We start from the raw sequence: 23748 nt of genomic DNA on the forward strand, positions 1-23748 counted from the left end.
TGCCCGTCTTAGCGAGGAAGTCTCTACCAAGAATGATTGGGACCGACAGGCCGGGGAGGTGGGTGAGGCGCTGGCGCCTGACTCGTTTCTCCCATCGCACCACAAGCCGCGCGGCACCGCTCGCGTGCGCCGTGCCGCTGGCTAGTCGGAAGGCGAGGTTGCTCTCTCGCAGTCGGATCCCACTCCGACGGAGATGTTCGCATACCTCGTCGCCAAACAACGAAGCGGACGCTCCTGTGTCTAGCAAAGCCATGAACTTACGCCGGACGACAGTAAGCTCAATAAGTGGCACTGGCGTGTCGCTGGGGGGACCAAAACGACAAGCCAACGGGGCCAGGAGTTCGTGTGACTCACTGAGCACCGCTGTTGACGCCGCCGGCTGTGCAGTCGTGCTCAGCGGCGGCTCCGCTCGTTTCCCGAAAGCGCGTACTCTCGGGCAGCGGGGCGCCTGCATTCCCTGGCGTAGTGCCCTGGGTGGTTGCACCGGTAGCAGAGGGCAGTCGGCCGTTGTCGGGCGGGGCTGTTGTCGCCGCGCGCCGATTGACCGTACCTCTCTGCAGGGTTTACCGTTGCAGGTGCACGTTGCGCTTGCGTCCTCGTGTCGGGATGCCGACCACGATTCTGCGTGTCTTGGCCGGGCGTAGCGTGTGCTGTACGCATGGCATAAGTGTACGGGTCGAGAGCTCGGTCAGACAGGTCCCAACCGTTTCTCGTTTGTCCGTCACTCAATGCAACCAATTCGGCTCCCCGGGAACGAGGTCGAAAAGTGCCTCCGTTCCAGGCGCATCGCGGCTCAAGTGCGTGCGACGCCGGCGGGGGTGGCCGATAGGTGCGCGAAGCGAGAATGTCCGCCTGTATGCGCTTGGCTGCCGAGGCGAGCTCGTCCAAATCTCTGAACTGAGCTCCTCGCAGGTAGGCTGCGAAGGTAGGGTGAGCTTGTCGCGTAACACGCTCTACCTTCTCACCGTTCGGAGCCGAGGGGTATGCGAGACGATACAACTCGTCCATCGCCCTCACGTACTCGAGCAAGGACTCGTCCGGATGCTGAGTACGTAGCTCCAGCTCGCGCCGCAGACGCCGTTGGTAATCTGCGGGCAAGAATTCCTCGCGAAACCGCGTTCGGAACTCATCCAGCGTGCTTGACCGGTGGCCAGTGAGGCGGAACCAGCGGGCAGCCTGATCGGTCAGTGAGACTGGCACAACGCGTCTCAGAATCTCGCCATCGGGTAGCCCTGTCGCCTGCTGGTAAGTCAGCATGCGGTCCAGGTACTCGTTGGCACTGACACGATCATGATAACCGCTATAACTGGGCAAAACCACCTCTAACCTCGGTCTCGCAGCTGGCGCGGATGTGTGCAGAGTCGTCTGCACGACACCCGTGAGGCTTTCTATGAGGCGCAAAGCGTCGCGCAGCATAGCCTCTTGGGGATTGGTCTGGCCAGAGAAATCTGGCTGAACGACCGGCTGGGATGTACAGGGTAGCGGCCGCTCCGTGCACTCCATACCTCGCGGCATAGCGCTTGGCGAAAAGTGCCCTGCGTCGCCGCGCGTCTGAGTGAGTGTGTCGGGAGAAGCACAGCTCGGCTCAAACGATATGAGGTCACTGGGGCTAGCGTCGCTAGCGTCAGCCTCTGTGATTGGACCGGCTGTAGCAGATACAGCCGCGCCAACAGGTTGCCGTTGGGAAGCCATATCGGAAAGCATTAGCAGCGACTGAAAGTCAGGCATGCTCGCTTCCATGGCCTGTCTGTGTCGAAAACCCGATGCACAGACACTCGGTTTGTCACACCTCTGGCCCCACGTTCGGGCGCCAAGATATGGGGGTGTTACTCCCGCAAGAATGCGCCACGAGGGGACTAGACGCTACAGTCGCCTTCTAGCCCCGACGTGCAGCCCTAGCAGACAGAGCTGTGACCCCCAACCCGCGGTGCGAGAAGTCGCTACTGCGGCGGGTTCGAGCCAGAGGGGACAGACACCGAGTTCGTACTCGAACAGTTTATTATGCTCGAGTACACGGCAAAGGAAAACACACTAAAGAACAACCGCCGTGTAGCGAGCGAAAGCCGCGTACGGGGGTGAAAAAGAACCACCTAAGGGAGAAGCACGCACGAGGAGGGAGAGGTACTGCTCACCTGCGTGCGGCTTCGTGCTCACGGCCCGCGGTAGTCAGTGCGCGCTGGACCGGGAGCAGAGGGTGAAGGCGGCGGTCTCCCGACGGGAATGCTGAACCGTGCGCGTGCACGCCCAACCGTCAAAAGACGCCGAGGGAGTTGCGACAGACGCGCATCTCACCTCGGCTCGGGGAGAGGAGGTTTCCTGGGTATCCGGTAGGAAAGAAGGAAACCCGTGCGGTGTCGCCGCGGGAGCCTGGGAAGATGGGAGGGTGGCCAATGTGCCCTCTCCTCGCGGTCCTCCCCAAGAGCGCACGTAATCACGCGTGGTAACTACGCGCGGCCCTTTATAATGGGGGCAGGGGATTATGAATCCCCACACGTTATACATTACTTAGTTTCAGTGTGTGATAGCCAGCAACCAGTGCAATGATCAACGACTAGACAAGCTTCATGTGTACCGACAGCTGTGCTGGATTCAACTTGTTGCTTTTAAGTGCTGCAGTAAGTTTCAGATGTGACCGATTCACACATTTATGTTGTACAGCGTTTCCCTTCTGCAAACACTTCTGCTCCTGTAGTATGTACTACATGCCATGCCAAGCGCTCCTGTAGTAGATACGTGCCATGTCGTTTCTGTGCAATGAACGTATTATGCGGGTCGTGTGACCGTCAAAGTGTTCTTTCAGAAAGGTCTTACAGGAACGTTGCCGTATAAAAATTTATGATTGGAACTACTCACTATATATTTTTCTAAACAAGAGAGAGATATAATAATGAATCTATACACGAATGTTAGTGTAATTGCTGAACATTGGGTACCATACGTTTGTCCTGGTCGTTCGGCGTGGACTCAATGCATGTACTTTATAATGATTGTAATACTTTTTACTGTCCTAAAAATACGACCACCTGGATCCTTTGCATAGCTATTCAGAGCACTTATACGTCGCATACACGTGCGGAAGTACCTCGCATTCAGTTGCGCTTTGTTTTCCTAACGAATGACTGAGCTATGGACCAGAGCTGATCTTTCAGAGGTTGCCCTCTGTTCCAAAGTTTACTTTCAGGTCACTGTTAACATACTTTGCATTTGCTTTTCAGGCTAGACAACATATCGTCTGCGTTTGCAAGTGCTGTTGCTGTTATTCATGCTGGAGACCTGCATTCTCTTGCGAGGTCTCTTAATTCCAAGGTCGTGATGTCCTGATGAGAAAGACGAGGTGGGAAAGTTTGAAACTTTTTCAGTGTTTGCTTTACCTTGCTTGTAGACCATGCATTGTGTACTGTCTAATTGTATATTATTGTGGCTGGTGTTATCTTTTTAACTTTTTCCTGTTTGCAGAATGGCCAAACACTGCTCATGATAGCTGCCCAGTAGGGACAGCTCCCCATTGTAGAAGAACTTATTAGACAAGGAGCTGATTTGCACTTAGAAGACCTTGTAAGTTGCCATTCTTTGGTACCTTTAAATGTGTAAACTCTACAGTTGTGAACATGCATATATAGAGCACTTGAACTGAGCTTTGTGCAAGAAAGGTTTTATTTGGTTTGGTTTGTGGAGTTTAACGTCGCAGAGCGACTCAGGCAATGAGAGACGCCATAGTGGAGGACTTAGGAGATTTCAACGGCCTGGGGTTGTTTAATGTGCACTGTCATCGGACAGCACATAAGTGCCTCTCGCCTCCAAGAAAAGCGGCCGCAGAGGCTGTGATTCGATCCCGCATCCTTGGAACTAGTCGAGCGCTGTAACCACTGTTCCACCCCGGCGGGGCCTGTAAAAGAAAGGGACTGAACTTTAAAACTAAAACTTTTACATGAGCGCTGCAAGTAAGACATATAATCGTTCAGATGTGAGCACATTTTCCTTATCAGAACAGTTGCATTAAAATTTCAGTACATTTGCTTTGCCGTACGTTGGTCAAGTGCTTTAGACAAGCGTGCCCATCTCTGCACTTGTGTATACGTAAGGTTTGGCATTATGGGGTGAAGCAGTCATTATTATTAGACTTGCTGTGGTACCTTTGACTAAGGACTTAGACAATTGGGCTGTGGTCTGCTACTGCAAGCTTAGCTCCTCTCTCTTTCCTTTTCCCTTTCTATTTTTTCACTCTCCTGTCCCCCTTTCATGGCTCTTCCTCCAGCGGGGGGGGGGGAATGGCTTTCCCTCCAGCTCCTACCTGCGCTGAGCTGAGGGTCACATAATAATGGTGGTGGTTCCGCGCCGCCGATGGATGCGTGGTCTCCTCTCATGGGTCTGGTGGTGCCTGCGCCGATGGATGTCCAGCCGGATGACTTTCCCTCCAACTATGCGGCGTGCATAGAGTTTGGGGTCACGTAAAATGGTGGTGGTGCGCGCCGATGGATGCGCGGTCTCCTCCTCTCATGGCTCTCTCTCCAGCTGTCCGGGCTCGTTGGCAAGCTCAGCGGCGTGCGCTTGGTGGTGGCTGCGGTGCTTGCGCCGACGGATGTCCAGCCGGATGCGGCGTGCGCTAAGTTTGGGGTCACGTAAAATGGTGGTGGTTGCGCGCCGATGGAGGCGCGGTCTCCTCCTCTCATTAAAGCCCCTCAATAAACTAAATGTAGCGCCATCTCCTCTCTCCTCCTCCGGCGGCGCCGCCCCTCCTCTCGCATTTCGACCGTGGCTCCATCTACGGGGTGCGCGACTAGCGCGCGCTCTCCGGAGCAGGCGCCGGTCACGGCCGTCTCGATCAGCGCGCGGCGGGCGCGCGCGCCGGTAAAAGCGCTGGCGCAGCAATGGAGGAGGCGCCAGCACTAGCAGCCGGACTCAGAGCCCCGGGCCGAAACAGGTGAGCTGGGCAGGAGTGGCCTCTCATGGGAAGGGGATGGAGCTGCAGACATTACAGTCTAAACTAGATCAGGCACTTCACCACATTCAAATTCTCACGGATCGAATCAAACACTTGGAGGAGGAAAATAGTAAACTAAAAGCACCCGCCATATCTAAGGCCCCACCTCCGAAACCACTCCCATTGCCGGAAGTCACAGAAATGGAAACTACTGTGACCACCTCAGTCGAAACCCCAGTAAGCGTAGTTAGCAAGGAAGAAACACCTCGCAAAAAACGAGCAGTAGCAGCTGACGTAAGAAATACCTCAGTGGAGGATAGAGTCCCAAAACTCGAACAAAAAGTGGAGGAGCACAGCCAGAAACTCGATAGTCTAACCCAAAGAGTTGGTAATTTAACACAAAGACTCGAACAACACATACAGGATGTAAATCACAAGTTCGGAGTAATTGACACCGTTTTACAGAAAATTTTACACGGGCTTCCCCCTTCAGCTCAAGGGGCGCCAATCGATCTATCCCAGCAAAATGGTCAATCCTAAAACCGTAACAATTTGGCAGTGGAACTGCGGGTCTGTGCGCAACAAAAAAAACAAATCTGCAGTTACGCGTTCAATCGCAATCCGAAAAACCTGACGTTATAGCGATTCAAGAACCCAGAATGTCTCGACTAAAACTGCCAGGGTACCGGGCGGTTCTGCCATGTCACATCAAAGAACAGCCTTTAACCACTACGTTGGTACATAGAAATCTTACCGTGGTTAACCACGAGATTGAAAACGTAGAGCTCGATTGTATATTAATTGAAATTCTGCCTAGCAGAAGAAACTCCTCTTCTCTGTTCGTACTAAATGCATACAGCCACCCCAGGGCACCGGCTGGACCAGCGAAAGCCGCTATACTCAAAACCCTCCAAATCGCAGGCCAAAACCCAACCCTAATTGTGGGTGACTTCAACGCTCAACACGTGCAATGGGGACACGCAACCATATCCAGGAAAGGAACGGCCCTAATGGATTTTATCCAGCAAAGAGGGCTCACCCAATACACGGACCCCATGCAACCTACTAGGATAGGCAACAGCGTGACCAGGGACACGTGCCCGGACCTAACGATGGGCAAAAATCTCCCAGACTTAAGCTGGAGCAACACCAGACAAAATCTGGGAAGTGACCATTATATCATAATGTCTAAAATCACCATTGCCAATCTCAAACCCCAACCCAGAAGAAACAAAATCACCGACTGGGACAAACTTAGGACTATCCGCGACCAAAATAACGAACCAATCATAGACTTAGAACACTGGACACAGACCCTCCTATCGGATGTGGAAAAGGCCACTAAGGAATTAGTAAATGACTTAGGCGTAAATACGGTTGACAGCCGACTTACGCACATGTGGGAGGCAAGGCAGAGCCTAGAAAAAAGATGGCTTAAGCAAAAATATAACAAAAAGCTTAGAAACAGGATCGTCACACTCACGAAAGAAATTCAACACCACACCGCAGAACTAGCGAGACAGCAGTGGAACCATATCTGTGAAAATGTGAATGGCAATCTGGACACGAGGGAGACGTGGAATCTTCTGCGGCATCTCCTTGATCCGGAATCCAACAAAGCTACCACTCAAAAGGAAATCACCAAAATTTTAAACATAGACCCAGGCACGGATCAAGATATTATAGACAGGCTACAGCAGAAATACTTCTGCACAACCCGTGAGACGAAGTCCCTGCCCAATTATAACGGAGAGCCTAACACCATCCTGGATGCTGACATAACAATGGCGGAAATAAGAGCAGCCCTCTTTAAGGTACGTACAACATCCGCCCCAGGAGAGGACGGCATTAACAATAAGACACTCAGAAATCTAGACGACGCTTCTATCACAGCCCTCGCGGACTTTGCGAACGAGTGTTGGAGGGAGGGAAAACTCCCAGCGTCTTGGAAACATGCCATCGTTAAATTCATCCCAAAACCTGGCAAAAAGCTCGCGCTCGAAAACCTCAGACCTATTTCGCTTACTTCTTGCATAGGAAAACTGATAAAGCACGTCATACTAGACAGACTCCAGTCCCACATGCAAAAATAGAATTTATATCCAAACACTATGGTCGGCTTTAGACCACATTTATCAACACAAGATACGATGCTAAGACTAGAAAACGAAGTCCTATCTCATGAGCAAGAAAGGAGTACCAGGGCAATCCTAGCCCTAGATTTAACCAAAGCCTTTGATAATGTTAAACACAAAGCAATCCTAGAATCTCTTTCACTGCTGAATGTAGGCGCAAGAACGTTTAACTACATCAAGGACTTCCTCTCCGATAGGACGGCTAAAATTCAAATTGGCACTGTCAAATCCGACACCTTCACTTTAGGAGATAGAGGAACTCCGCCAGGATCGGTCCTCTCCCCCTTTTTATTCAATATAACCCTAATCAAAATGGCACACGAACTCGCAAGAATCCCAGACCTAGAACACTCTTTGTACGCGGACGATATCACCCTTTGGACCACCAAGGGGAGTATTGACACGATACAAGATACGCTACAACAAGCGGTAGACGTAGTCGTAGAGGAGGCGCAAGTCGCGGGACTCGCGTGTTCCCCCCAGAAATCTGAATTACTCATTCTACACCCAAAGCGTCAAAGAAAGAATAAAGCGCCTGCGATCAAAATCTACGCGGAAGGTGCAGCCATCCAAGAAGTGGAAACACTAAGAATCTTGGGAATGCTCATACAGTCAAACCAAAAAAAACGACACACTAATTAAGAAACTGAAAAACACCGTCAACCAAATTTCCCTCCTCCTCAGACGAATCGCGAATAGGCGTGGAGGAGTTAAAGAAGCTGAGACCAGGAAACTAGTAGAAGCCTTCGTTCTTAGTAGAGTTATCTACTCTAAACCATACGTCACCCTCACAGTTAGAGAAAGAGACGACCTGGATTCACTAATTAGGCAGTCCTATAAAATTGCGCTTACCTCCCTCGCAATACCCCAAATGAAACACTACTAAAGTTAGGAATTCATAACACCTTAGCGGAAATGATGGAAGCACACCTCACCGCACAATACGAACGATTATCAAGCACTGAAACGGGACGTTTCATCCTAAAAAAAGCAGGAATACAATATGAAGGGACCCGGGCCCACACTTTGCCGATTCCAAGACATGTGCGCGAGCAATTAATAGTCCGTCCTCTGCCTAAAAACATGCATTCAGAATACGATACGGACAGAAGAAGGGCTAGGGCACAAAAATTACACGAAAGATTTTCAGTACAGAAAGACACGGCGCACGTGGACGTGGCAGAACATGCGGACAGAGATGCCTTCTCCCTGGCAGTTGTCGATCATCGAGGTTCTCCCCTCGCATCGGCGACAATCAATAAAACAAAATTTCCGGAGGAGGCCGAAGAGGCTGCCATAGCTTTAGCCATTACCTCCACCACTGCCAAATACATCCTTAGCGACTCTAAAACCGCAATTCGAAATTTTGCAAAAGGAAGGGCCCACTCCGCAACCATTAAAATCTTACAAAAAATTTCCCATACCCGCCTTATCACAGTGATCTGGGTCCCTGCCCATTCGGACCATCCTGGGAACGAGGCAGCGCACCAATTTGCCCGAGGATTCGTAGTTAACCGGGAGGTGCGCTGCCCTGAGCTCAGGTCGGCCAGGGAGCGGATGACAACCTACAAAGAAATTACTACCCACTTCAAGAAAGAAAGACAAATCTTCCCAGAACCACATCGATCTCTAAGTAAAACACAACAAGTCACCTGACGGCAGCTTCAAACAGACACTTTCTTTAATCCGTACATGTACTCCATATGGTTCCCAGAGCAGTTCAGCCCTGTCTGTTCTTTCTGTGGACATCAAAAGGCAGACACACCACACATCCTATACTCATGTAATCAAGACAAGCCATCACAGAGTCTGCAGCTCTCTACCTAATCTCAGTGGGAGGCCGCGCTGCTCAGCTCCGACCCGGAGGTTCAACTCCGAGTCACGGAGCGGGCTGAAGAGGTCGCCGATCGACATCGTCGGTCGGCCACTTGGCGTCCGGCCTAGAAGAGGAGCCCACCGCGGGGACGGGAACGTCAACCCACCCCGCGCCTACGACCTCTTCTTTAAATAAAGTTTACCTCCTCCTCCAGAGCATTTCAGCTTGCATTTTGTCGCAATGTGTTCAGGTTCAAATATTGCTCACTGGTGAAACATAATTACCGAATGTTGACAGGGATTTCCCGCCAAAATAGTTTCAGCTGTGAGTGTCTTACGCCACATGTACGCGATTTCGGCGTTGATTCAACTCGCCGTCATCTCAGTGTGTCCGTAATTCGTTACCCTTGGCCAAACTCAGCGGCATGCTTTAAAAAATTTGTAACTAGGTGGCGGACAGGAACAATTTAGCAAGTCTGTGTATGGTTTCTTTGCAGTGTTGACTGGTTTGCGAGCTGCCGGTAAACTTGAGAAGTGTGGCAGCAGTTGTCTTCCATGTATTTTCAACTTAAGCTGCAGATCAGAATTAACTAGGCGGCGGAAGCGCAGTCTGTCTGGTGTCTTTGCACCTTTGACTGACTTGTGAGCTACCGGTAAACTTGGAAAGGGTGGCAGCAGTTATTTTTTTTAATATTTTGCGCTGAGACGGTGCCGTTTTCAGCTGTCATGGTGTGTCACCATACGTGCACGATTTCGGCGTCGGTTTAACTCGCCTTCACCTCCTTGAGTCCGACAGCCGTTGATAAAAGTGCGCAACATGCTTGAAAAAAATTTAACCAGGCGGCGGAAGCTGCAGTCCGTGTGATTTTCTTAGCAGGTGTGACTGAATTGTAAGCTACCGTTAAACCTCAGAAGCATGGTAGCAGTTGTTGTTTTTTATATTTTGCGCTGAAACGGTTCCGCTTTCAACTGTCAGTGTGTGACATCATTCTTACGCGATGTCTGCGTTGGTTGAACTCGCCTTCACCTCCGTGCATCTATCAGCCAAAGTGTGTAACATGCTTGAAAAAAAAATTTGCTAGCCTGCGGAGAATAATTTAGCTAGCAGCAGTCCGCGTGGCAGCAAAACACACAGCGATATGTGCCGCGCGCGCGCCGCCTGCACCGCTGGAAAGGAGGAAGCTGCACGCCCAGCAAAAAGAAAAGAGCGCGCGAGCACGTGACGGCGCTCGGCTAATGAGAGGGTCGAACGACCAAGGAGAGCGCCGGAGAGGAGGCGGGCGGCCAACTTCACATGTTGGCGCTACTTTTAGTTTATTGAGGGGTTTTACCTCTCATGGCTCTCTCTCCAGCTGTCCGGGGTCCGGGTTCGTTTGCAAGCTCAGCGGCGTGCGCTTGGTGGTGGCTGCGGTGCTTGCGCCGATGGATGTCCAGCCGGATGCGGCGTGCGCTGAGTTTGGGGTCACGTAAAATGGAGGTGGTTGCGCGCCGATGGATGCGCGGTCTCCTCCTCTCATGGCTCTCTCTCCAGCTGTCCGGGCTCGTTCGCAAGCTCAGCGGCGTGCGCTTGGTGGTGGCTGCGGTGCTTGCGCCGATGGATGTCCAGCCGGATGCGGTGTGCGCTGAGTTTGGGGTCACGTAAAATGGTGGTGGTTGCGCGCCGATGGATGCGCGGTCTCCTCCTCTCATGGCTCTCTCTCCAGCTGTCCGAGCTCGTTTACAAGCTCAGCGGCGTGCGCTTGGTGGTGGCTGCGGTGCTTGCGCCGATGGATGTCCAGTCGGATGCGGCGTGCGCTGAGTTTGGGGTCACGTAAAATGGAGGTGGTTGCGCGCCGATGGATGCGCGGTCTCCTCCTCTCATGGCTCTCTCTCCAGCTGTCCGGGCTCGTTTGCAAGCTCAGCGGCGTGCGCTTGGTGGTGGCTGCGGTGCTTGCGCCGATGGATGTCCAGCCGGATGCGGCGTGCGCTGAGTTTGGGGTCACGTAAAATGGTGGTGGTTGCGCGCCGATGGATGCGCGGTCTCCTCCTCTCATGGCTCTCTCTCCAGCTGTCCGAGCTCGTTTACAAGCTCAGCGGCGTGCGCTTGGTGGTGGCTGCGGTGCTTGCGCCGATGGATGTCCAGTCGGATGCGGCGTGCGCTGAGTTTGGGGTCACGTAAAATGGAGGTGGTTGCGCGCCGATGGATGCGCGGTCTCCTCCTCTCATGGCTCTCTCTCCAGCTGTCCGGGCTCGTTTGCAAGCTCAGCGGCGTGCGCTTGGTGGTGGCTGCGGTGCTTGCGCCGATGGATGTCCAGCCGGATGCGGCGTGCGCTGAGTTTGGGGTCACGTAAAATGGTGGTGGTTGCGCGCCGATGGATGCGCGGTCTCCTCCTCTCATGGCTCTCTCTCCAGCTGTCCGGGCTCGTTTGCAAGCTCACCGGCGTGCGCTTGGTGGTGGCTGCGGTGCTTGCGCCGATGGATGTCCAGCCGGATGCGGCGTGCGCTGAGTTTGGGGTCACGTAAAATGGAGGTGGTTGCGCGCCGATGGATGCGCGGTCTCCTCCTCTCATGGCTCTCTCTCCAGCTGTCGGGGTTCGTTTGCAAGCTCAGCGGCGTGCGCTTGGTGGTGGCTGCGGTGCTTGCGCCGATGGATGTCCAGCCGGATGCGGCGTGCGCTGAGTTTGGGGTCACGTAAAATGGTGGTGGTTGCGCGCCGATGGATGCGCGGTCTCCTCCTCTCATGGCTCTCTCTCCAGCTGTCCGGGCTCGTTTACAAGCTCAGCGGCGTGCGCTTGGTGTTGCTGCGCCGATGGACGTCCAGCGGTATGGATGCGCGGTCTCCTCCTCTCAAGGCTCTCCCTCCAGCTGTATGAATGCAGCAGGGCTCGTTTCCAAGCTCAGGGGCGTGCGCTTGGTGTGGCTGCGCCGATCGAAAATTCCTCTATTTTCTGCTGGAAACAGACACGCATCAGAAGAGCCTCCGGCATACAGAACCACGTCGCAGGGGTTCCATTTACATTCCCAAACAACATCAAGTTCCTTCGTGGACGCACCTTAAATAAAAACATTATGCAACGGCAACTACACCGGCCGACTTGCGCGCATGTGCGCGTCGCTGGACTCGAATTCCTCTATTTACTGCTGAAAAAAACATAATGCAACATCAACTAGGCCGGCCTAACTGCGAGCATAGCGTGCGGCGCTGGACTCTAAGTTCTTCTATTTACTGCCGGAAACAGACGCATCAGAAGAGTCCCCGGCATACAGAACCTCGTCGCAGGGGTCTGATTTACATTGCCAAGCATTATCAAGATCGTTCGTGGACGCACCTTAAAGAAAAACATTATGCAACGCCAACTAGGCCGGCCGACCTGCGAGCATGGCGTGCGGCGCTAGACTCGAAATTCCTTTATTTACTGTTGGAAATAGACGCATCAGAAGAGCCTCCGGAATACAGAACCGCGTCGCAGGGGTCCCATTTACATTTCTAAGCAATATCGCGTCCTTTCGTCGACGCACTTGAAAAAAAAAAAACATTATGCAGGGCCAATTAGGCCGGTGCTTTTTCCTCCGGAATAGGTCAGCAAAGCCGGGCTTGTTCCGTATATATCTTGGGTACTTTGGACAAATGTTCGAAACTATTCAGCCCGTGCGTCAGCAATGCCGTCTCCAGATACAGCCCCATCTTGCCTAATTGTCGTATTTGTCGTAGCAGTACCGAAATCGAAGTTGACACATGTACATAAAGTCAAGTACGACGAACAATACATTGACAAGAATAGTTATCGTACAGGACCTACGAAATGCGATAGATTACGTGATGGCATGACGATAGGTTTGCGTGAATTGGACCGCGGGATGGTGGGAAGCAAGTACGGTCACGGCGCAGTCAAAGACGCCCATCCGTGGCCCGCACGCCCGCTTCCTAGGTGGAGTTCCTTATTTCTCCTCGCCGCTCCGGCCCTCCTCCTTTCTTTTCCTTTACTTCTCCTCCCCTTCTCCTCCTCCAGGCGGCGGCGCAGAGTCACGTGACGAATGCATGGGCGCTGGCGGGTCTCGAGTCCGGCCGTGGCTGTGCGTGGGTCGCTTTCGCCCTTCTTCTATTAGGCTGCAGTTGATGGGTTGCACACATTTTCACTCGCCTGATAAAACATTTTCCACGTTGACAAATAAGCTTTACGAAGCGAAGCAGCGCTAAGGATCGCTGCCGTGACCCGTCCGACGAGCAGTGAGCTGACCATCATCTTCGGGTTTGCAGCGTCCATATTTTCCGCGAAGCGTTCTTTCCTAAACAGAACACACTTCTTTCCCCTGCGTTACCAGTCTTTCTAAACTCGTGAAAAAAACAAAAAAGTTAGGGGCGACTCATAGGCATGTGCACGGTGCCAATTGGCATGTCCGACAAAAGTGATGAGCGTCTACTAGGACCGCCGTGGGCGCCCAGCAGTCGCGCAAAGGTCCTTTGGCCTGCTTATTTGACATAAAGGGTTTATATTACTCCTTGCCACGAGATAAACTCCTCAGTTATGTGGAAGATTGCACTGATTGCGTTGGACCAATAGCTTTTCAAAATGCAGCAGGTGTATCGACCGAAAGTTTTCTCGAATTGCTTTCATTTTAATAAAGTCAACTTACATAGATTTGAATGACCAGGTCTTTATAAAAAAAAAGCAAGGGGTCTGTATCGGCTCATGTATTGCTCCCGTTCTTAGTGATGTTGTTTTAGTCCATTGTGACAGAGTCGTGTCTGACCGACTCGGTGTTTTTAAAAATGTGTATTTTTAGATACGTTGATGATTTTGTTTTGTTTTACAAGGATGCGAGGATTTTCCGACTACTGTTAAGCCAGCTTTTAGAGCTTTTTGGCGAGTGTTTTAATCCTTTGGGACTGACGCACGAAATTCCCAAGGTTCATTCCAATAGTGGTGCTATCGGCGCCCGAGAAGCTGGGAAAACTTGTCAAAACGACCAGCCCTTTTCTAAAGGCAAAACAGCAGTGCACAATTAAACATTGAGACCACTTTGTAGCTTGTTCGTCCGGGGTGGTGTATATCATGCGGCTCGAGGTACATCCGCCAAACTGGCCGGTGTGTCAGTGAGAGATTACTGGAGCACAGGACGAATGTAGCAACTACAGGGGTGTCGTTATGCATCATTGCCATGATTGCGCTGAAAAGAATGAAAAAGAGTGCAACGGTTTTTTAACGCCTGCAAGATATTAGCTAAACATATGAGCAACGATGTCGGGGAAGTAACCGAGTCCATCTGATTAAAAAAGCGGGTGCATCCTGTGTCAGCAGACCACGTGTTTCTTTGATGGCCAAGAATTTTGCGCGGCCACGTGATGTCGGCCTTTATATCGGGCGACGTCATGATGCAGGTTGTATTTAACGTGCAATTGTGTCAATAAACGTTCAGTTGAAAGTTAGCGCTCGTGTTGTCTACATCTTTCTCGTCCCTGTTCCTGTGCGCTAGTACGTGTCTGCAGTTGATCATTACATCAATTTTATTTAAGCTGTCGTGTATGTCCCTGTTCCTGTGCGCTAGTACGTGTCTGCAGTTGATCATTACATCAATTTTATTTAAGCTGTCGTGTATTTCCCAGCCTACGATAGCTTGCATGAGCACCAGTACAATACAGAGAGTAATAAATAGGAATGGAGCGTTTTAGTTGCGTATTCACTATATGTCTTGCGCCTAGTTTTGCGATTTTTTCTTTGCATTTGTTTTTTTCTTTCATTCATTATTTTTTCCTCCCTCTCGTTCCTTTTTTTTCCTTCCACTCAGTTTCCTTGCACGCTCTGCCGCTGCTCAATCGAGACTAGTAACATTCTTAACCGTTACATTTTTTTTATTTACTTATTCGTGCACGTTCTGACATATCTTGCATTCATAACACGCCGTCCTGTTCCGAACAAATGGTGGAGCGACTGGCTAGCCCCTGTTACCTTCCCCCATCCTAACTTAATTTTGTGGCACAGGGCTTGAAAGTACAAGTAAAAGGACAATGAATATCGTTACAAAAAAAAAAAGTTATTTCATTGGAAGACAAAAATCGGCCTGCTACAATCCCTGCATTCCTGACCGAGAGGAAAGCATGCATGTGTATTAGAATTCCGTACATAGCTTTTTCTGCCGTGCTGTAATGGAGTTTTCCATGCTGTGTCGCTGTGTCAGCGACTGCACCGCGTGGACAGAGCGATCGGTGGGATTCTGCAATCCTTTCCTTTATCGTGGAGAGAAGTGGCAAAACCGCGTCATCTAAATAGCTAAAGCCTTTCAAAAGTCTTGTGCGTAATATAAGTACCTGCGGTATTGTCAAGTCTCCATAATCGTTCTTTAGTTTTCTGGGGTTTCGCATTGTTTATTTTTAATGCTTTTTATTTTCTCATTTTCGGCTACCGCTTCGTTCATTCCTATTCTCCCATACTCCTTCCATCCTATCCATCCTTTCCCGCTGTTCAATTCCCTGCTGCATTGCCATTTGTTTCCCCTCAGCCAATCCCGCTTGGAGAGTTAGCGGCTGGCTTTGTGATATATATATATAGGTCATTATGGGCCAGAATTAGTCCTGTAATGATGTTTAAGGAGAAAGACAATTACAAAGTTGAAGGAAAAACAACGCGATGATGATGGCAGAACTAATTCTGGTCAATATCAACTGAAAAAAAAAAAAAAAAAGATATCCCTTGCGTTTATCTTGGACTCGCATACTGTTGGCTCTTTTCATTGTATCATAACGAGCCCGTCATTTCCCCTTCTATTTCATATATATATATATACATATATATATATATATATATATATATATATATATATATATATATATATATATATATATATCAGGGAAAAGCTTCATAAAAAGATTTAACGATAGATAAACAAAACTGTCACCGGAGTACTTGCGACAACTTGGTAGTACAAAACATTTATTTACATTATGTTGATGCTGGGGACTGTCTGGAGGGCGCGTCATCTCTGCTCGGCACCCGAGCCGCACCTAGCTTCCTGCGCTTTGTTTTCGCCGAGTTGCCAGTCGTCGTCCTCCCTTCTTTCCTGGTCGTGCTTGCAGCTGCCTGTGTCCGTTGTTTCTTCAAGCCCCGCTCGATTTCCGGAAGACGCACGCCAGTTCATCCGCCGCCGCTCCGAGGCGTGGACCGCGGCCAGCGACGCCATCACCCCAGGTGGTGATGTAGGTGACGTTTATTAATTAATTAGAGTTTGGGAAACACAGTGTGGCTCCGCTACATGGTCGGCGTCCCTAGTCAAGCTTGCTCTTTGCCGTCATCGAGTTGCCGGCCTCTGCGCTAACCTTACGCTGGGGTGGCGCGTTCGCCCATGGTCACGAAACTCGGCACACCACAAACATGAGCCATCTCTGTGTGCATTCTCGGAGCCAGTTTCGGGGAATCCGTCCGCTACAGATATGCAACTGGAGAACAAAAAAAAAAGTTAAAAAGAAAACGTCTATAATGAACTTTGAAAATGTGCAGTGACTTACACAGCATACAAAAGGAACAACCAAGAGGACAACGGCGGAGGAAGTGTTCAAACCATGAGAAAGGCATCGACATCAGCCGAACTATACCCACTGCAGGGCGAATGCCTCTCACATACTCCTCCAACTAAACCAATCCTGTGCTAGCTGCATCCACTTGACCCCTGCAGACGTCCTAACCTCATCCTCCCACCTAATTTTCTATCGCGCGCTGCTACGCTTTCTTTCCCTCGGAATCTAATTCGTTATCCTTAGCGAAAATGTCCGACCCATGCCCATGTTTTCTTTTTGATTTAGACTAGAATGCCATTGACTATGCCTATTTCGAAATGTTACGCCTACCACTTTTTGTACTTCACCTTTCTGCGTTGTCATCAACTAAAGTAGTTAGGACCTTTTTCGTTACCCTCAAGTTACAGCCCTATTGATGAATACCGGTAGGATGCAACCGTTTTAAGCTTTCCTCGTGAGCGATACCACTGGTAGCGGTGATCTGCAAGTAATTACCAAATGGGATGCATCCCCATTCTATTCCCCTCGTGATTTACCATTAATGACCCGGATCTACGGGTACTACCTATTCCCAAAGTAGGCATATTCGCTACCCACTGTACTGAAAATCACAATAGGCAGTGAAAAAGACACTACTTACCAAAACAGCAGTAGCAGCAAAAACGCCGGATATGGGCATAAACGCCACTTGGTGTAGAGAGAGGAAGTGGGGCGAGAGACAGTGGTACGCATCGTGCCTGCTCTGCCAAGGCTCGTTTGGTGGCCTCGAGAGGGACCGTTAAAAAAAAGAAACAAAAAGAAAAAAAAAGCTCGCAAAGCAGCTTTGCGCCCCATAGGGCCTCGAAGTGTTGATGGCAGATGACGACTGAACATTTCACATGGGGTAGTGCTTTGCGATAACCTCCATCAGTCGAAGGAAGGGGTCATGGCAGCACCGTCTACCATTTAGAGACAACCACCAAAGCCACCCGACGTAGGACTCTAAGCGCTGGGGTCAGCTTGCGGCCGCTTCCTAACAGACGGGCCTTGGCCTTCTGCCAACAGCTCTCAATGTCCTGAGTGTGGGCACCAGTGACGGGATTCACAAAAGACTGTGAGTGATTAACGGTGTTGTGGGTGAAGTTCATGTTAACACCGTTGCTGTCCTGCAGGCCCGGTACACACTGGTACGCCGCCCACTCATCACTGACTATTGTGGTCCCCGGTCGAACGTTGTCGGCAATAATCTTTCCCACGGTCGCCGCGTCTCGTCGGTCGACTTTAAACAGGCGAAGTTCTTTGGTGGCCACCCAGATCATCCCGAAGATCCACGGTCCGCGGTCGACTACACCGCCATAGTTGTTCTGGCGGTGTGGTGGCACATTGTCGCCTGCCAAAAGCCGGCCACGATTGTATTTGCGTTTGCCCCTCATGAGACATTCATCTCCTTGCACTTCTTCCGCCGGTCCACCCATTGCGGGCTGCTCCGCGAGCTCCGCGCAGCAAATTTCGCGGACGTAATTGGTCCAATCCGTGCACGTCTGCTTCGAAATCTCCTCGTTCTGCATCTCTCTGGCGAGGGACATGGATATCTATTTAGACATGCAGAACGTCAAATACAGTATAGTTGACCGCAGCAGCTTTACATTAGGACGGCTTAGGACGGTCCTTACGGGCAAAAAGACTGGCCGAATCACTTCCGGCGGCTTGTAGGCCAGTCGATCCTTGCAAAGCAGCGATGCCGTGAAGTTGCGACAGTTGCTTGCGGCACCTGTTGCATCGGAACTGTGCATGTCTTCCTTTGGTCGAAGCGCGATAGTACGTCACCACTTCGCCACTGCAGTTCGGCTTGGTGTCGTTAAAGCGAAGTTGGCCGCAAACTCCCCAGTACTCCGACGTAGCCAGACGGCCTGCCGATGTGGAGGCGGGATGCGGTAGCACAGTAGACGACTGAGGTGCGAGTCGCAAACGTCGCACAAATTCTTCTTGCAACGCTTCGCCCTCCATGATGCGGCCCATCTCGTTGAACTTTGGGTCCCAGCGAACTGACGACATCCTGAATTGATGCAGGGAGCACAAACGCTTCGCAAGGTCTCGCACGATAATGGCACTTCCAAAAAGTGAAGTGACTCGAGTCGTCAAAATGCCGTGTGTAAGGGGTCGGTGATATGCGCGGCGCCATTAGGACCGTTCGCTCTTTTTGGGTCACTTGTTCAACGCCCAGCTGTGGCCGTCTCCCAATTACCCTCGGGCAGGAGTCGGGAAGGAGCGCACTACGAAAACGGAGGCAGAGGGGAAAAGCAGTCCCTTCTTCCGAGGACTTCGCGGTCGCGCTCGAAGACGCCGGGGCAGGCAGTTTGTTCTCGCCGCCGCTTCGCGCGAAGGGTTCTTTTTTTTTTCTTTTTTTTTAAGAGCGTTACGAACTGTTTACACCGCTACCCCGTAATACGCCGACTGCACCCATCGCGCGGAGGCAGCGCAGGTTTTGAACGAGCGCTTCTTTTGGAAGGGCGGCATAGCGTTCAAAGAACAAACGCTGTCAAGCTGATTGGTGTAAGGCCCTCGTCCTTGGCGGAGCGCCCATAAAAGTGACAATTAATAGATGCCGGTACGGTGAATGGGTCTCAGTGACGACTCCAGCCCTAGATACCAACAATGATGGGAGGCGCTGAACGGACATGTGGGCGAGTGTGTAACAGTGACGGATAAGATGAGGACGCGGTTCGGCTCTTCTGATGTGGTCAGCAATGGTGCCGACTCGGACGCCGATAACTGCCTTGTAAAAGGAGCCGCCAAGTGCGCAAGCTTTGGGCAATGGTTGCGCATGTGGAACTGCGTTTTGATGTGCTTTACTGTGCTTTCTTTTTCTTTCCAAGGAGAGAGAGTTTGTGTAACACTGCGGAAGCATGAGGCGGGGCATGTGACCTATAGTGAACCAATCATTTCGCTGCTCATTCTCTAAAATTCTGTTTGTTGTGAAACAAATTTGTCGTCCCTTTTGTTGTTGTTGTAGTGGTTATTTTATTTATATGCAAAGGAAAGGAAATATATATATATATATATATATATATATATATATATATATATATATATATATATATATATATATATATATATATATATATATATATTCCACGTAGCTTGACACAAAGCCAGCCGCTAACTCTCCAAGCGGGATTGGCTGAGGGGAAACAAATGGCAATGCAGCAGGGAATTGAACAGCGGGAAAGGATGGATAGGATGGAAGGAGTATGGGAGAATAGGAATGAATGAAGCGGTAGCCGAAAATGAGAAAAAAAAAAGCATTAAAAATAAACAATTCGAAACCCCAGAAAACTAAAGAACGATTGTGGAGACTTGACAATACCGCAGGTACTTATATTACGCACAAGACTTTTGAAAGGCTTTAGCTATTTAGATGACGCGGTTTTGCCACTTCTCTCCACGATAAAGGAAAGGATTGCAGAATCCCACCGATCGCTCTGTCCACGCGGTGCAGTCGCTGACACAGCGACACAGCATGGAAAACTCCATTACAGCACGGCAGAAAAAGCTATGTACGGAATTCTAATACACATGCATGCTTTCCTCTCGGTCAGGAATGCAGGGATTGTAGCAGGCCGATTTTTGTCTTCCAATGAAATAACTTTTTTTTTGTAACGATATTCATTGTCCTTTTACTTGTACTTTCAAGCCCTGTGCCACAAAATTAAGTTAGGATGGGGGAAGGTAACAGGGGCCAGCCAGTCGCTCCACCATTTGTTCGGAACAGGACGGCGTGTTATGAATGCAAGATATGTCAGAACGTGCACGAATAAGTAAATAAAAAAAAATGTAACGGTTAAGAATGTTACTAGTCTCGATTGAGCAGCGGCAGAGCGTGCAAGGAAACTGAGTGGAAGGAAAAAAAGGAACGAGAGGGAGGAAAAAATAATGAATGAAAGAAAAAAACAAATGCAAAGAAAAAATCGCAAAACTAGGCGCAAGACATATAGTGAATACGCAACTAAAACGCTCCATTCCTATTTATTACTCTCTGTATTGTACTGGTGCTCATGCAAGCTATCGTAGGCTGGGAAATACACGACAGCTTAAATAAAATTGATGTAATGATCAACTGCAGACACGTACTAGCGCACAGGAACAGGGACATACACGACAGCTTAAATAAAATTGATGTAATGATCAACTGCAGACACGTACTAGCGCACAGGAACAGGGACGAGAAAGATGTAGACAACACGAGCGCTAATTTTCAGCTGAACGTTTATTGACACAATTGCACGTTAAATACAACCTGCATCATGACGTCGCCCGATATAAAGGCCGACATCACGTGGCCGCGCAAAATTCTTGGCCATCAAAGAAACACGTGGTCTGCTGACACAGGATGCACCCGCTTTTTTAATCAGATGGACTCGGTTACTTCCCCGACATCGTTGCTCATATGCTTAGCTAATATCTTGCAGGCGTTAAAAAACCGTTGCACTCTTTTTCATTCTTTTCAGCGCAATCATGGCAATGCATAACGACACCCCTGTAGCTGCTATATTCGCCCTGTGCTCCAGTAATCTCTCACTGACACACCGGCCAGTTTGGCGGATGTACCTCGAGCCGCATGATATACACCACCCCGGACGAACAAGCTACAAAGTGGTCTCGATGTTTAATTGTGCACTGCTGTTTTGCCTTTAGAAAAGGGCTGGTCGTTTTGACAAGTTTTCCCAGCTTCTCGGGCGCCGATAGCACCACTGTTGGAATGAACCTTTGGAATTTCGTGCGTCAGTCCCAAAGGATTAAAACACTCGCCAAAAAGCTCTAAAAGCTGGCTTAACAGTAGTCGGAAAATCCTCGCATCCTTGTAAAACAATTACAAAATCATCAACGTATCTAAAAATAGACACATTTTTAAAAACACCGAGTCGGTCAGACACGACTCTGTCACAATGGGCTAAAACAACATCACTAAGAACGGGAGCAATACATGAGCCGATACAGACCCCTTGCTTTTTTTTTATAAAGACCTGGTCATTCAAATCTATGTAAGTTGACTTTATTAAAATGAAAGCAATTCGAGAAAACTTTCGGTCGATACACCTGCTGCATTTTGAAAAGCTATTGGTCCAACGCAATCAGTGCAATCTTCCACATAACTGAGGAGTTTATCTCGCGGCAAGGAGTAATATAAACCCTTTATGTCAAATAAGCAGCCCAAAGGACCTTTGCGCGCGGCCCACTGCTGGGCGCCCACGGCGGTCCTAGTAGACGCTCATTACTTTTGTTGGACATGCCAATTGGCACCGTGCACGTGCCTATGAGTCGCCCCTAACTTTTTTTGTTTTTTCACGAGTTTAGAAAGACTGGTAACGCAGGGGAAAGAAGTGTATTCTGTTTAGGAAAGAACGCTTCGCGGAAAATATGACGCTGCAAACCCGAAGATGATGGTCAGCTCACTGCTCGTCGGACGGGTCACGGCAGCGATCCTTAGCGCTGCTTCGCTTCGTAAAGCTTATTTGTCAACGTGGAAAATGTTTTATCAGGCGAGTGAAAATGTGTGCAACCCATCAACTGCAGCCTAATAGAAGAAGGGCGAAAGCGACCCACGCACAGCCACGGCCGGACTCGAGACCCGCCAGCGCCCATGCATTCGTCACGTGACTCTGCGCCGCCGCCTGGAGGAGGAGAAGGGGAGGAGAAGTAAAGGAAAAGAAAGGAGGAGGGCCGGAGCGGCGAGGAGAAATAAGGAACGCCACCTAGGAAGCGGGCGTGCGGGCCACGGATGGGCGTCTTTGACTGCGCCGTTACCGTACTTGCTTCCCACCATCCCGCGGTCCAATTCACGCAAACCTATCGTCATGCCACCACGTAATCTATCGCATTTCGTAGGTCCTGTACGATAACTATTCTTGTCAATGTATTATTCGTTGTACTTGACATTATGTACATGTGTCAACTTCGATTTCGGTACTGCTACGACAAATACGACAATTAGGCAAGATGGGGCTGTATCTGGAGACGGCATTGCTGACGCACGGGCTGAATAGTTTCGAACATTTGTCCAAAGTACCCAAAATATATACGGAACAAGCCCGGCTTTGCTGACCTATTCCGGAGGAAAAAGCACCGGCCTAATTGGCCCTGCATAATGTTTTTTTTTTCAAGTGCGTCGACGAAAGGACGCGATATTGCTTAGAAATGTAAATGGGACCCCTGCGACGCGGTTCTGTATCCCGGAGGCTCTTCTGATGCGTCTATTTCCAGCAGTAAATAAAGGAATTTCGAGTCTAGCGCCTTACGCCATGCTCGCTGGTCGGCCGGCCTAGTTGGCGTTGCATAATGTTTTTCTTTAAGGTGCGTCCAGGAACGATCTTGATAATGCTTGGGAATGTAAATCAGACCCCTGCGACGAGGTTCTGTATGCCGGGGACTCTTCTGATGCGTCTGTTTCCGGCAGTAAATTAGAAGAACTTAGAGTCCAGCGCCGCACGCTATGCTCGCAGTTAGGCCGGCCTAGTTGATGTTGCATAATGTTTTTTTCAGCAGTAAATAGAGGAATTCGAGTCCAGCGACGCGCACATGCGCGCAAGTCGGCCGGCGTAGTTGCCGTTGCATAATGTTTTTATTTAAGGTGCGTCCACGAAGGAACTTGATGTTGTTTGGGAATGTAAATGGAACCCCTGCGACGTGGTTCTGTATGCCGGAGGCTCTTCTGATGCGTGTCTGTTTCCAGCAGAAAATAGAGGAATTTTCGATCGGCGCAGCCACACCAAGCGCACGCCCCTGAGCTTGGAAACGAGCCCTGCTGCATTCATACAGCTGGAGGGAGAGCCTTGAGAGGAGGAGACCGCGCATCCATACCGCTGGACGTCCATCGGCGCAGCAACACCAAGCGCACGCCGCTGAGCTTGTAAACGAGCCCGGAGAGCTGGAGAGAGAGCCATGAGAGGAGGAGACCACGCATTCATCGGCGCGCAACCACCACCATTTTACGTGACCCCAAACTCGGCGCACGCCGCATCCGGCTGGACATCCATCGGCGCAAGCACCGCAGCCACCACCAAGCGCACGCCGCTGAGCTTGCAAACGAGCCCGGACAGCTGGAGAGAGAGCCATGAGAGGAGGAGACCGCGCATCCATCGGCGCGCAACCCCCTCCATTTTACGTGACCCCATACTCAGCGCACGCCGCATCCGGCTGGACATCCATCGGCGCAAGCACCGCAGCCACCACCAAGCGCACGCCGCTGAGCTTGCAAACGAGCCCGGACAGCTGGAGAGAGAGCCATGAGAGGATGAGACCGCGCATCCATCGGCGCGCAACCACCACCATTTTACGTCACCCCAAACTCAGCGCACGCCGCATCCGGCTGGACATCCATCGGCGCAAGCACCGCAGCCACCACCAAGCGC

The 23748-nt window shown here is 50.5% G+C and overlaps 1 protein-coding gene and 1 pseudogene across 1 annotated transcript; both read right to left on the reverse strand.

The window, feature by feature from the left end:
* Positions 1–229: 229 nt before the first annotated feature.
* On the reverse strand, positions 230–2147 carry LOC146205436 (uncharacterized). The gene has a single exon (XM_084586918.1). The coding sequence runs from the start codon at positions 1738–1740 to the stop codon at positions 394–396; it is 1347 nt and encodes a 448-aa protein (XP_084443044.1). The 5' UTR covers positions 1741–2147; the 3' UTR covers positions 230–393.
* Positions 2148–17234: 15087 nt separating this feature from the next.
* On the reverse strand, positions 17235–17814 carry LOC146205437 (uncharacterized; annotated as a pseudogene).
* Positions 17815–23748: the final 5934 nt, after the last annotated feature.

This window comes from Amblyomma maculatum, chromosome 1 (assembly GCF_055883805.1).
Source record: "Amblyomma maculatum isolate TAMU_Amacu chromosome 1, ASM5588380v1, whole genome shotgun sequence".
NCBI lineage: Eukaryota > Metazoa > Arthropoda > Arachnida > Ixodida > Ixodidae > Amblyomma > Amblyomma maculatum.

What these genes read in the sequence shown, in the direction of transcription:
- LOC146205436 (XM_084586918.1), bottom strand. Translation starts at nt 1,740, where the DNA reads ATGGAAGCGAGCATGCCTGACTTTCAGTCGCTGCTAATGCTTTCCGAT.